This window comes from Chionomys nivalis, chromosome 10, assembly GCF_950005125.1.
Source record: "Chionomys nivalis chromosome 10, mChiNiv1.1, whole genome shotgun sequence".
In the NCBI taxonomy this organism is placed as follows: domain Eukaryota; kingdom Metazoa; phylum Chordata; class Mammalia; order Rodentia; family Cricetidae; genus Chionomys; species Chionomys nivalis.
Window position 1 is genome coordinate 5,854,841 of NC_080095.1, and position 12,709 is coordinate 5,867,549.

A 12,709-nucleotide genomic window follows, 5' to 3' on the forward strand; every position below is an offset into this window, starting at 1 on the left:
AAAACACGTGACAAAATGGGGTTACTTTGGCTTACAGCTTGGGGATATAGTTCATCATGGCAGGGAAGGAAGAGCAGAGGAGACCAAGGCAGGTGACCAGTTGTGCCCACAGTCAGAAATCAGAATGAGATGAGGGCTAGGACTCGGGTTACTTCACCTCTTTCTGTAACCGTTTTATTCAGCATGGGCTCCCGGGCCCTGGGATGCTGCTGCCAACATTCAGGGTGTATCTTCCCAGCTCGGTTAACCTCCACTCCAAGGCTCCATGCCCCACATGGCAGTGCCACAGGAGAGGTGTGAAGGCTGCAGAACAGCTCCACCAGCCTGCTCTTGTATCAGCATGCAAAGGGGCATACAAGGGCAGCAGGGACAGCATGCCTCTTCAAAACTCAAAGTCATGTGACCAGCCAGCTGCTGCTCCACCACTAAGAAGGGTTTTGTCAAGGATGATGGTGAGTTTCAGTTACACCACACCACGGCACACTTTGGACAGAGGAAACTCTATGTGCTGGGGGTGGCATGGGAGGCAGCAGAGAATCTGTGCGCTCTGATTTCCTCTGTCCTGATGATTTGCATGAGGTGCCTGGGCTACAGTTGCCTCCCACGAAGTTGGCCCACTCTACTGTGCTCCAGCAACATCAGATCTTTATGATATCTGCTCAGTCTCCTACAATATGATCACTGTCGACCACAAAGCAATGAAGGTATGCATTCACTCTCTCACCTTCCCTCGGTGAAAATGATGCGGACCCAGGCCTGCAAAGTGCTCTTGCCTCAAGTCCATCTGGGTTAGAGTGAGGGCTGAGCATGGGGTCTGCATCGCTCTGGTTAGAGCGAGGGCTGAGCTTGGGGTCTGCATTGCTCTAATTAGAGCGAGGGCTGAGCATGGGGTCTGCATAGCTCTTTGAATAATCCATCACACAGACATTAGCACACACCACACAATAGCCACTGAGTCAGAAACATGTCCAACGTGTGCCTGGGACCAAGAAAAGCAGTGGCTGAGGGTATCCTGGGGAACGAGAGAACATGTCCCACCAGGACAGCCCCCTACTCTTCAGAAACATCAGAGTTGGATCCTCCTTAGTAGAGCATCGCTGGCTCCCCTGAAGTTCTGAGCAGGGAGAAGACCTCGATGTTTGTAAGACTGTGATATTCACAAAGAATTCAGACAGAATAGCTCAGCTAACTAGCTGGAAACAGGACCCATGTGCTGGCACTCACTTTTGGACCTGTGAGCATGCCAGGTCTGCCCCAGGTTTTCTCTCACCTCTCACGTGGTCTGTGTAATGCTATCCCCCCCTTTTTCCCTGGGCTCCTTGTCATCTCTCCTATCCTGTCACCATGTGTATGGGACATTTGAGGTTGTTCCCCCACTCCTCTATCCGCTGTGCTGTCCTCACCCTGCATGTCCTGAACATGAAAGCTCCTGGCTCATCTGTAGACACTGCCTGTATGCTGAGTGAGAGTTTAAGTGCATACATGCCAATGCAATGAGCATCCCATAATACGGGTGGAATCCGTTTGGGGATCTTTATGCAATATTCTGGTACCAGGTTAGTTGAGGACCTCTTCTTAGATGTTCCTGACAATCTATAGCAAGTAGTCAGATCTGAGGCAAGGATAGTGTGGATGCGTGGGATACCTAACTTCTAAGACAAAGCTGGATCAGAGTAGAAACTACAATGCATCCCTTGTAGGAAACAGCCTTAGAGGATCAGGGACTGTGTAATGTGAACAGGTATACCTCTCCAATGCATAGGACAGGGACTCAGGCCAGCCTCTCCCAGTGCCACACTTCCCTTGTACCTGACACCCTTCCCAATAATCATAAAGCATAGCTAGTAATCATTCATACACAATACCTTCTCCAGCATCCATACACTTTGCAAGGCATAAACATACATTGACTCTCATCAAAGGAACGAGGGCCTTTGCTGAGATGTGGCTGAAAGTCCAGTGCACCGGCCTTCAAGACAGCGTCAGACTTGTCCACAGAAGCAACGAGACCAGTGTGGCATCTCTAGAGGCTCTTTTCCAGAGCCTGGAACCTGTTCTGGTTGTTCCAGGGTCAAAGCAATGCCAGGTGCAGTGGCCCCAGGAAGCTGGCCTCCATCACACCATTGCTGGGAGAGTAGACATCTTGTAATTAATGTAGGTTTCAGCTGTATTTAAATAGCATCGCAAAGCCCAGAGGAATTATCCTTTCATTTCTGTCTAAACAGCTACTCTCCGATACAATTAACAAGAACCCCAGGCGCGCAGCTCTTTTCATCACAAACCAATTTATGAGGCTTACAAAAAGAGAGGCTAGCGCAGGACAGCGGGCCTGGAATCCAGTACTTACTTGACGTCTGCAAAGAAGCTGGAAGGCACCCCGAGGATGTGGGCAACTTCATCCATCAGCTGCTTCCCCTTCTCTGGACTTAGGGGGCTGGAGAGGAGGAAGAGGAATTCCATTACTAAAGCAGAACAGCAGGTCCTGGGGGAGACTCTCAGCTCATTGCTCCTCAACACGTGCCCTGACCCAAGGCCCTGCTGTACTTCCTGCTTTGGGGTGTGGACTACTGCTCCCCAACAGCACTCTGTGAGAAGGTGCTGCTCCCTCCTGATGTGTACTCTGACTGAGCCCCTGCTCTGAGAGGGGCTGCACCCTAGCACACCCTGTATTTTGGAGTCTGCCGTTTCCCTATGCGACCTAGCTTTGCGGAGGGCTCAACACTTGGCCCACTTGGGAGCTGCTGCTACTGGACAAATGCTCACCCATGCTGGGAGGTGGACTGCTCCTTGACACATGCTGTGCTTGGGGTCACTGTCCACCCCTCTGTTTATTGCACAGGCGCAAGCTACCCTCTTACGTGGCTGTTGCTCCCAGACATCTGATTCTCCAGGGGAGGGGACACAGCCGGCCGATGCAGGGTGTTCTCCAGTGCGCACTCTCCTAGGGAGTCTGCCCACAAACAAGCCCTAGCTATAGGGGTGGGGGTGTTGCTCTCCTACTTGCACCCGAAAACACACTCCTTTCTGTGGGGTGCTCTCTGAAGCAAGCCCGGCTGAGGAGCCTGCTGTTCTCTAGCGCGGCTTGCTCTGGGACTTCGGCGCCAGGGGATCAGGTGATTCCTCAGGCGTGATGAATCACCTGATTTTCCAGCAATCAGACAGACAATACGGTGCAAATGGAATTGTTAGGAAGTGTAATGGGCCTGCGATGCTGCCACGGGCTCATCTCAGCTTTCAATAAAAATATAATAAAGAGGTTAGAAGGGAGGGGAGGAAAAGAAAGGAGACAGAGGAAGAATGAACGCAGAGCAGAGGCTGAAAATCAGATTGCTGGGAGGCGTCGGGTGCACAAAGGAAGCAGCCGCTTTACGGACTCATTTCTAACACGAATTATAATGCTAGGGAAAGGGTATTTAAACACCACACGCCAGTCACACACATGTGCCAAGCAAGCAGGCATAAATGGTAGGCAGAGGTGCGTGCAGGAAAGTTCGCCATCCCAGGAGGATACTGGGGCTACGGCTCCCCATCGGGTCACAGGGAGAACAGGAAGCAAGGACCCAGTGGGCCTGGAAGTTCTCCAAAGGAACCTTGAGCGCCAGAATTCGCTTCACAGATCACAACTGTCTGTGAAATCCTGTTAGTGCCACTTCAGAGAAGTCTTAATTTATATTGTTAGAGCAGAAAAGAGGCTTTTGGTTCGAGGAGGCTTTGCTACCTTTCCAGTCACCAGAGATAGAAAGGGTGGGACTCATAGGGAGATGCGTGCCAGAGACAGCAAGAAAGCAAGTCACTCACTACATACAAGTGCAAGGATGCAACCCCAGATCCAGTCATGTCACGACAAGTGCAATGGAGTAACCCCAGGCCCAGCCACTGATGCACTCCCCCGTGTCAGGTGCATTTAATTTGTCAGGATGAGTCACTGGTCCCTTTAGGAAGGGGGAGAGGATGAGGCACCGAGGAGGAACAATGTGAAGACTTAGAAAGCTGCTGTAGTCAAGATTCATCCAAGACTACCAGCAGCAGGTCACCAGCCTGGGGCAGGTCCTCCCTCAGCCTGCTTTCTTACAGCACACAGACCACCATCCCAGACAGGGCACCACCGGCAACGAACCTGGCCCTCACAGATCAGTCACCAATCAAGAAAATGGACTGTAGGCTTGTCCACAGGGCAACCTGGTTGGAAAACTTCCTCAAATGAGATTCGTGCTTCCCAAATGAGTCTAGCATGTGTCACGTTGACACAAAACTAACTGGCACACTCTCCAAGCCCCACTTCTCAGATCCCCTTCGCCTGTATCTGCCACCAATCACTCATCTACTAACCACAGCCCCTTGGCCCTGCCTCCTCTCCTTCACCTGAATTCCAGTCCTCACACTGATGGAAGCACTTGGCTGGTCACTCCAAGGATCTTGCAGGTCTGTAAGTCAGTCCAGATTTATAACTCATAGAGAGTAAGGGCCATTTCTTTTTAAGATTTTTAACTTGAAAGTTCCATGATGACTTTCTCTGACTTTACTACTTGTGTTGGACAGACTTACACTAATTTCATTTCTAGATTATTTACTACTAAAGAGTGAGGAGGTGAAGTGCAGACCGACTTTGTCATGGCCCTAGCCCCATATACCTCATGGCTTTCTCAGCCCTATATAGGGGAAATGGTAGGGACCTGAATAGAAAGTTCATGAATCAAATCCCTCTCTAAGCCCTTTGCCTCCACAGTCAGACAGACACCCCCAGTCACACTAACCACAGTCAGACAGACACCTCCAGTCACACTAACCACAGTCAGACAGACACCCCCAGTCACACTAACCACAGTCAGACAGACACCCCCAATCACACTAAGCACAGTCAGACAGACAGCCCCAATCACACTAAGCACAGTCAGACAGACACCCCCAGTCACACTAACCACAGTCAGACAGACACCCCCAGTCACACTAACCACAGTCAGACAGACACCCCCAGTCACACTAACCACAGTCAGACAGACACCCCCAGTCACACTAACCATAGTCAGACAGACACCCCCAGTCACACTAACCACAGTCAGACAGACACCCCCAGTCACACTAACCACAGTCAGACAGACACCCCCAGTCACACTAACCGCAGTCAGACAGACACCCCCAATCACACTAAGCACAGTCAGACAGACACCCCCAGTCACACTAACCACAGTCAGACAGACACCCCCAATCACACTAAGCACAGTCAGACAGACAGCCCCAATCACACTAACCACAGTCAGACAGACACCCCCAGTCACACTAACCACAAGTCAGACAGACACCTCCAATCACACTAACCACAGTCAGACAGACACCCCCAGTCACACTAACCACAGTCAGACAGACACCCCCAGTCACACTAACCACAGTCAGACAGACACCCCCAGTCACACTAACCACAGTCAGACAGACACCCCCAGTCACACTAACCATAGTCAGACAGCCCCAGTCACACTAACCACAGTCAGACAGACACCCCCAGTCACACTAACCGCAGTCAGACAGACACCTCCAATCACACTAACCACAGTCAGACAGACACCCCCAGTCACGCTAACCACAGTCAGACAGACACCCCCAGTCACACTAACCATAGTCAGACAGCCCCAGTCACACTAACCACAGTCAGACAGACACCCCCAGTCACACTAACCACAGTCAGACAGACACCCCCAGTCACACTAACCACAGTCAGACAGACACCCCCAGTCACACTAACCACAAGTCAGACAGACACCTCCAATCACACTAACCACAGTCAGACAGACACCCCCAGTCACACTAACCACAGTCAGACAGACACCCCCAGTCACACTAACCACAGTCAGACAGACACCCCCAGTCACACTAACCACAGTCAGACAGACACCCCCAGTCACACTAACCATAGTCAGACAGCCCCAGTCACACTAACCACAGTCAGACAGACACCCCCAGTCACACTAACCGCAGTCAGACAGACACCTCCAATCACACTAACCACAGTCAGACAGACACCCCCAGTCACGCTAACCACAGTCAGACAGACACCTCCAATCACACTAACCACAGTCAGACAGCCCCAGTCACACTAACCACAGTCAGACAGACAGCCCCAGTCACACTAACCGCAGTCAGACAGACACCCCCCAGTCACACTAACCGCAGTCAGACAGACACCCCCAGTCACACTAACCGCAGTCAGACAGACACCCCCAGTCACACTAACCACAGTCAGACAGACACCCCCAGTCACACTAACCACAAGTCAGGACAAAGTTGCCCCTTCCCTGCCTCCCCATCACGGTCAGAGCTGCAGGCAGGGCATGCTCTTTCAACACCGTGTGCAGATTGTGCTCAAATGGGCACACGGCTGTCTCTGCTATATTTTAAAATACATGGCATCATCTGTCCTTTCATGGTCAGAACTTCCTTAGGAAGCTGCTGGAGTTAATCTGGAAAGGCAATGGGCAGGCTCAGCAGAGCAATTCTGGCTGTCTCTGCGTGGCAGCTGCCACCCTGGTCATCTGGAGGAGAGCAAGCACTGACACTTGCTGTTAGCTGGGTTCACAGATGGGAGAGCCTTGAGTACCTGCCCCCTACACACACACACACACCCCTACACACACACACACACACACACAAAGCAGTGAGGATTCCAGAGGTGAAGATGAGGTTTATCTCTAATGTGTTTCATGAAGGAAGGTTCAAAGCAGCATGCTTTGAAATCTTTCAACGTTACTATTCAACTATTCTAAGAAAGGCTGTTTCCTGATGTCTAGCAAATTAGTAAAACAGGAAGAATCCAGTGTTCACCATCGTGCTTCCACAGAAAGCCCTTTCCGGTGCACGAAGCACGCTGAGCACAGCTCAGGAACTTGCACAGACGCACAGCCTAAGGAGTCCCGCCCAAGCAGGATGAACTTCCATGCAAGCACAGCACATGGACTCCATCTCCTGCCACATAGTATGTGGACTACCATGTAAGTCCCATATGTGTACTTCGGTTCAGCATTGAACAGAGACTCACTCACAAACAAAACATGTGGGCTCCCATATAAACACAGCTCATCACTTCCCAGCCCCACAGCACCCTAAATAAGCATCTGGATGAACAATAAGCACAAATGAAAATAACATGGGAGTAAAAGGCCGCAGAGTGGCACCGTTAAAACAGAACAGCAGACTGGAGAGGCGGCTTCATGGCCCCAGGAACCCATACTGTGGCTTACCACGACATTAATTCCAGTTCCAGGGAATCCCGTGCCCTCTTCTGAATCCCAGGGGCACCGGGTAGGTTACATACATTTACTCAGGAGATCTTGCCTTTTTCTACTTCCCATGTAGATGAGATCTATGTATGTCTCTCTTAGGGTTCTCATTGTTGTCTAGGTTCTCTGGGATTGTGATTTGTGGGCTGGTTTTCTTTGCTTTATGTCTAAAAACTACTTATAAGTGAGTGCATGTGATAATTGTCTATTATCTAGTATACAACACAAGTATAATGCCCATGGTACCACTTAACACACACATCCTACACATAAAAAAATATCTATATGTAAATAGGGCAGTGGTTTCCAGGGAAGGGGACACCTATACATGGGCTATCTGAGTTTATGAGTGGTTGGTTGTTGAATAGTTTGCATGGTGAGTAAACTGTGGGGGTTTCCAAAGTGTAGAGCTGTGTCTACATCTCCTGCAGGGCATGTTCTCAGTACCCTACGTGTTCTCTATATGAGAGGAGATGGGCACTTCAGCAGCCATCAGAGAGTGAGAGGAAAGACGAGGGTAAAGAGTGGGAACTTGGTTCTAGAGAAAGGAAGAAGCAGAGACATGCAGGGAATGTGGGCCAGGGCGGTCCTGGAATGGAAGCTGCCACCATTCGTCCAAAATTGTAAGAGGAGGCTTGGCAATGACTGAAAACAATCTTGAGTCTTAGTTTGTTTTTAGTAACAGTCTGTTTTGAGCTTAAAATGAGCCTTTTCTGTCAATTAGCAGTTGGCTTTCACCAAAGAAATTTGGAGTTTCCAGCACCAAGCCATGGACAGGGAAAACCACACAGGTTTCGCTGAGCTGCACAATGGTGGAACTAGTGCCTGCCTTGAGCTTTTCCCCAGGGCAATCAGCAGTAAGAGTGTAAGGCTCCATGGTGGAAGAAGGAATGCCTGAGCATTCATACCTGTGTGCGTGCATTTGCACACTTCATATATGCTCAGATGAGCGCTCATACCCGTGTCTATACATCTATATGCATGTGTGCTCAGCCATACACCTTCCTCCCTTTGAAACACTGCTCCCATGACATAAAAAGATGCTATTTTCCCATGAAGTGTGACATCAAACATTGGACTCATTAGCAAAGGGGACGCAAGTATTGGGCTGACCACTGTTGAGTCTCTGGTACTTAGTGTTTGAGTTCTTTCTCTTGTTAACCTGTAGCCATGAAGAATATTCCCCTCTAAATGGTCTACTATTTGGGGGGAAACAGATAAAAGTTTTAGAGTTCTGAACAGTAGAAAGCCAGGAGAAAGCTAAGCTTTGAGGACACCAAGTCCCGCGCTGTACCTGCTGTTGCTTATCCCTGAGTGTGGGCATTCCCTGGGGAGAGCTGCCTGGGCCAGACCTTTCTACCCCACCCATGGCTATCCTCTGCAGATGCCTCTGTCCCTCACCTGCAGAGGACGGGGTAATCAAGAGAAGCCAGCAGGGCTTTGCCTAGCTTGGCATGTTTACTGGCTTCAGATCATGGTCCTAAAGCCGATGAGAAGTGCAAAAGCCAGCAGAACACTGCTGGCCGGGCAGCCTTCCCCACACACCTGGGCCGTGTCTGCTCCTCAGCGAGGCAACGCCACCCTCCAGTGCCTCGGGCTCCCAGGGAATAGAAGCAGGCCCTCCACTCACTTGCTTCCTGTGAGGATGTATCCCTGCTGCTCCTCCTCAGAAGGCTGAACTTCCAGTTGAAGGCCTCCACTAGGGGGTCCCTGTGCCACTGCGTGGAGGCTTTGCTCCTCCTCCCACACCTCTGGAGCTCGGTTTTGGAATTGGTTCTCAAGTGTCTGGGCCTGAGGCTCCGAGTACAGCTTCTTCTCCATCAGGTCTTTGGAGTAAGTCCGGCTCCTCACATGCTCCACCCCGGCAGTCTCCTCTTCTGATGACAAGACCTCCTCAGGCTGCTCAGACTTCTTGATCTCTGCTCCGGAGGACTTTCCCAGAATGGGAAGTTCAGGTGATAGAGGTGACCCCTGGTCTTTCATGAGGTCCCCAAGCTGGACACTCAGACGATTGACCTAACAAAGAAGAAACATTCATGAGATGCCATGTAAGAAGGTACTGTTGATAGATATTTCAGAAAAGTCAAGTCACATGGCAGGATGGCAATAGACCACTCTGAAGGGAAACATGCTGGAGAGGGTTGCAGCATCTGTGTGTAGAACTATATCTGCAGGGGATATTAACCAGGGTATCAGTCATGTCACAGTGCTCTCTCCTGCTCCTACCACCCTGTTACACACTCTTCCAGAAGAGTCCCTCTAGAAGCGATGGACTGTCACAAATATTGATCACCACTCCTGGCTTCTGTTGAGCTCTCCCACACACAAAGATGTTGAAGGACTACTGTGTCTGTGTAAATTCAGTCTTATATGAACCACAGGAGTTAGAAACCATCAGTGACCCCCATTTCATAGACAGGAAAATTGAGGCAGAAGCTAACCTTGAGCCCCTAACCCATCATAGGGACATGTGCTTATGTTCCAGTGACATTCTGGCCCTGTAAGAATGATGCTTTCCCAGCCTGAACCCACTTTCTTTTCCTAACTCTCTCTGTCTCTCCCTGTCCCTCTCCCTCTCCCTCCCTCCCTCCCTCCCCCCCCTCTCCTTTCTTCCTTTCTTTCTCATTTTTAATCCTTCCTTCCTTCCTCCCTTCCCTTCTACTTTCATTGTTCGTTTTTCAAAACAGGGTCTCTTTGCATTCCTGTAGCTGTCCTGGACTTGCTCTGTAGACCAGGCTGGCCTCAAACTGAGAAAGACCTTCCTGCCTCTGACCCCCTCCCCGAGTGCTGGGATTAGAGGCGTGTGCTATCATCACGGCTATTATTACCATGCATGGCGGCAGCGCTTTTTTGCTCCATGAAAACCTCATTTCACCATTTCTCAGCCCACACTCTGGCCTCGGCTTCACATATTCAGCCTTACAGAAGCTGGACATCAAATGACCACAGAAACGGAGGTCAGCAGTTGCAGATTTTGAAGTCCAGTTTAACCTTTATCAAAAGGTGCTGTTTCCATGAGGACAAGACCCCCGAAGTATGACCCATAAATGTGTGGAAGCAAACGGCCTTATCATCTCAGCGGAGTGGCTTTAACCGTGAACTTGTATTTCTGCTATTACTCTAGACAGCAGCTGGAATTCGGTTTCTTTTACACCTTGTCCCACCAAACACATATTTAAGAAATAGATAACAGTGAGGGAGGTGATTTCCCCTTGACTAGAATTCATGAGTTTCCTTTGGAATGTGTGAATACGGTAGTTTGATGAAGACATTTACTCCGGTTTTGATTTGCAGCAACAATGCACGGCAGTTAGTTACCCGGCAGGGGCTTCTGAAAGACAGGGGATAATGATCTCTGAGATGGAGCTGCATGTAAGGGGAAGGTGTCACTAAAGAGAGCTCAGAGCATCTAACACTCAAAGGTTCCTGCTGAAAACAATTCCCTGAAAATGTGCTCCAAGAAATAGAGAAACACATCAACACAACACATGGAACAAAGAAATGTCAAAACTCAACAAGGGCAGGAGGAGGTCATGGGAGAGGCAAGGAGGCCATGAGTAGGGTCTGCTAGTTTCACCAAATTCAGGTGCAGGGGGGCTCTGGCCTGAATTCTGAGACCACAACCTTGAAGGTTATGGGGCCTGTGTGGCACCCATTCTCCTATCTAAACCTAGAAACTGTTTCCTGACCAATTTCTCCATCACATCTCAGATGGAAGTCTCACTGTGGCTGTGATTTCAGTTTGCTGCTATTCCCTACTGTCATCAATTAGACACTGATCCAGAAGCAAGCAAGATGACATAAGCAGTTTGTCAGAGCCACATGACATCACTGTGTTCTGAGGAAAATTTTCTGCTTCTGTAAGACTTTCCTTAGAGACCACAGGTGCTCTAGCCCCTAAATCTAATAGTTATTGGGTATTGCTGTCACAGAGTGCATAGGTCCTGGCTGCCTAATCCCTTTCCCGGAGCCATCCTAGATCTCCTTAGTCATGGAGTAGCCTATAACTGGGTGGTTACACAGGACATCAGACAGGGAAGGTAGAGCAGCACCAGGTGCAAAGGAGCTGATGTGTCCCATCCAGGGAGCCTCGGAGATTGTGTACAGGGCTAAGTATGTGCTGTGGGATGTTCTCATGGGAGAAGGATTCTGAGAATATTAAATTCCTTTGTTTGAGTTTGCCATATTTTCACATCTCTATATAATGGCTAAGTATTCATTTATAATCTGAAAACATTTTCCAGATTTTCTATACCTAGATCTATACAATTGTGTGTGCACTCTAGATTTTTCTCAGTTTGGGGATTATGAGGATTTTCCCCATACCCTTCCAGTTGCTAGGAAGTTATATTTCATAAATATAGAGATGAGCGATGATATCATGATTTTAGGTCAATATGCTGTCATTCTTACCTCCTTGTACACTGGATCATCCACCTCTGATAGCCTGTGATCTGTAAAAGACAAAAGCATGTTATCCAGGTTCCTGAAAGATGTTCTTATAACATGTCCCAGTGCTTGGCAAGGTGACCACACAGAATCCTCATGTACATATCAGGTAGAGCAGCGTGACCACGTCTCTGGCACAGAGTAACCCTATAAAGAGGAACAGGGGAGGGCTTTGCTAAGCAGCTTAGACACAGCATCATTCACAAGTTCCACTCCCAGCTCTACGGGCAGACCTGCACAGAGTCCTCAGGATTTGCCATAGGGCAGAGGACCCCAACGCTTCATCAGTCATCAGTGATAAAAATAGAGGAGTCTACCCAAACTACTTCATGTTAAAGATGGTGTGGGCTATCACTTTGGCCAAAGGAATGCTATCCTCGTTTGCTTTCTAAAGCTGTGAGGAAACAGCACGGCCAAAAGCAACCTGGGAAAGAGTTTATTTCATTGTATAATTTACAGTCCATCATTCAGGAAGTCAGAAACTCTAGGCAGGAAATGAATGGAGCAGGATCACACAAGAACACTGCTTACAAGCTTGCTAATCATATCTCACTTGGCTTACTTTTTTATACAACTCCAAAGCCCCTGTCCAGAAGTGATACTACCCACAGTAGGTTGTGCCCCCCCCCACATCAGTAATGAATCAAGAAAACACCCTTGAGACTTGTTACAGGCCAACCTGATGGAAGCATTTTATCAGTTGAAGCTCCCTCATCCAAGATGATTCCAGCTTGTGTCAGATGCTGGAATCTGAACACAACAGATGTCCAAGGCCATGTAACTTGCCACACTCCTCAATTTGTTGGGGACTCTCTAGATCCTCCTGTGCTTGGTTAGCCCTTTGTAACTGGTTGACTTTCCTTATTTCCAGGCCACAGGGGAAGGGAATGCACCTCACATGGGCTTTCAATAGGATTTTATATGCCTACCATGTTCAGAGCTCAGAGGCTCAGAGGCCGGCCTGCATTGAGCAGCTCCTCAGGTAAGATGAT

The 12,709-nt window shown here is 49.3% G+C and overlaps 1 protein-coding gene across 1 annotated transcript in view; it reads right to left on the reverse strand.

Annotated features, from left to right (window-relative positions):
• The window catches only part of Ptprn2 (protein tyrosine phosphatase receptor type N2), a 722,848-nt gene that overhangs the window by 373,011 nt on the left and 337,128 nt on the right, over positions 1 to 12,709 (reverse strand). Inside the window, exons 8-10 of the mRNA XM_057782319.1 lie at positions 11,682 to 11,722; positions 8,899 to 9,284; positions 2,348 to 2,434 (exon numbers count right to left, since the gene is read on the reverse strand). Of these exons, the coding sequence (XP_057638302.1) occupies positions 2,348 to 2,434; positions 8,899 to 9,284; positions 11,682 to 11,722 (514 nt within the window). The remainder of the gene's footprint in view (positions 1 to 2,347; positions 2,435 to 8,898; positions 9,285 to 11,681; positions 11,723 to 12,709) is intronic.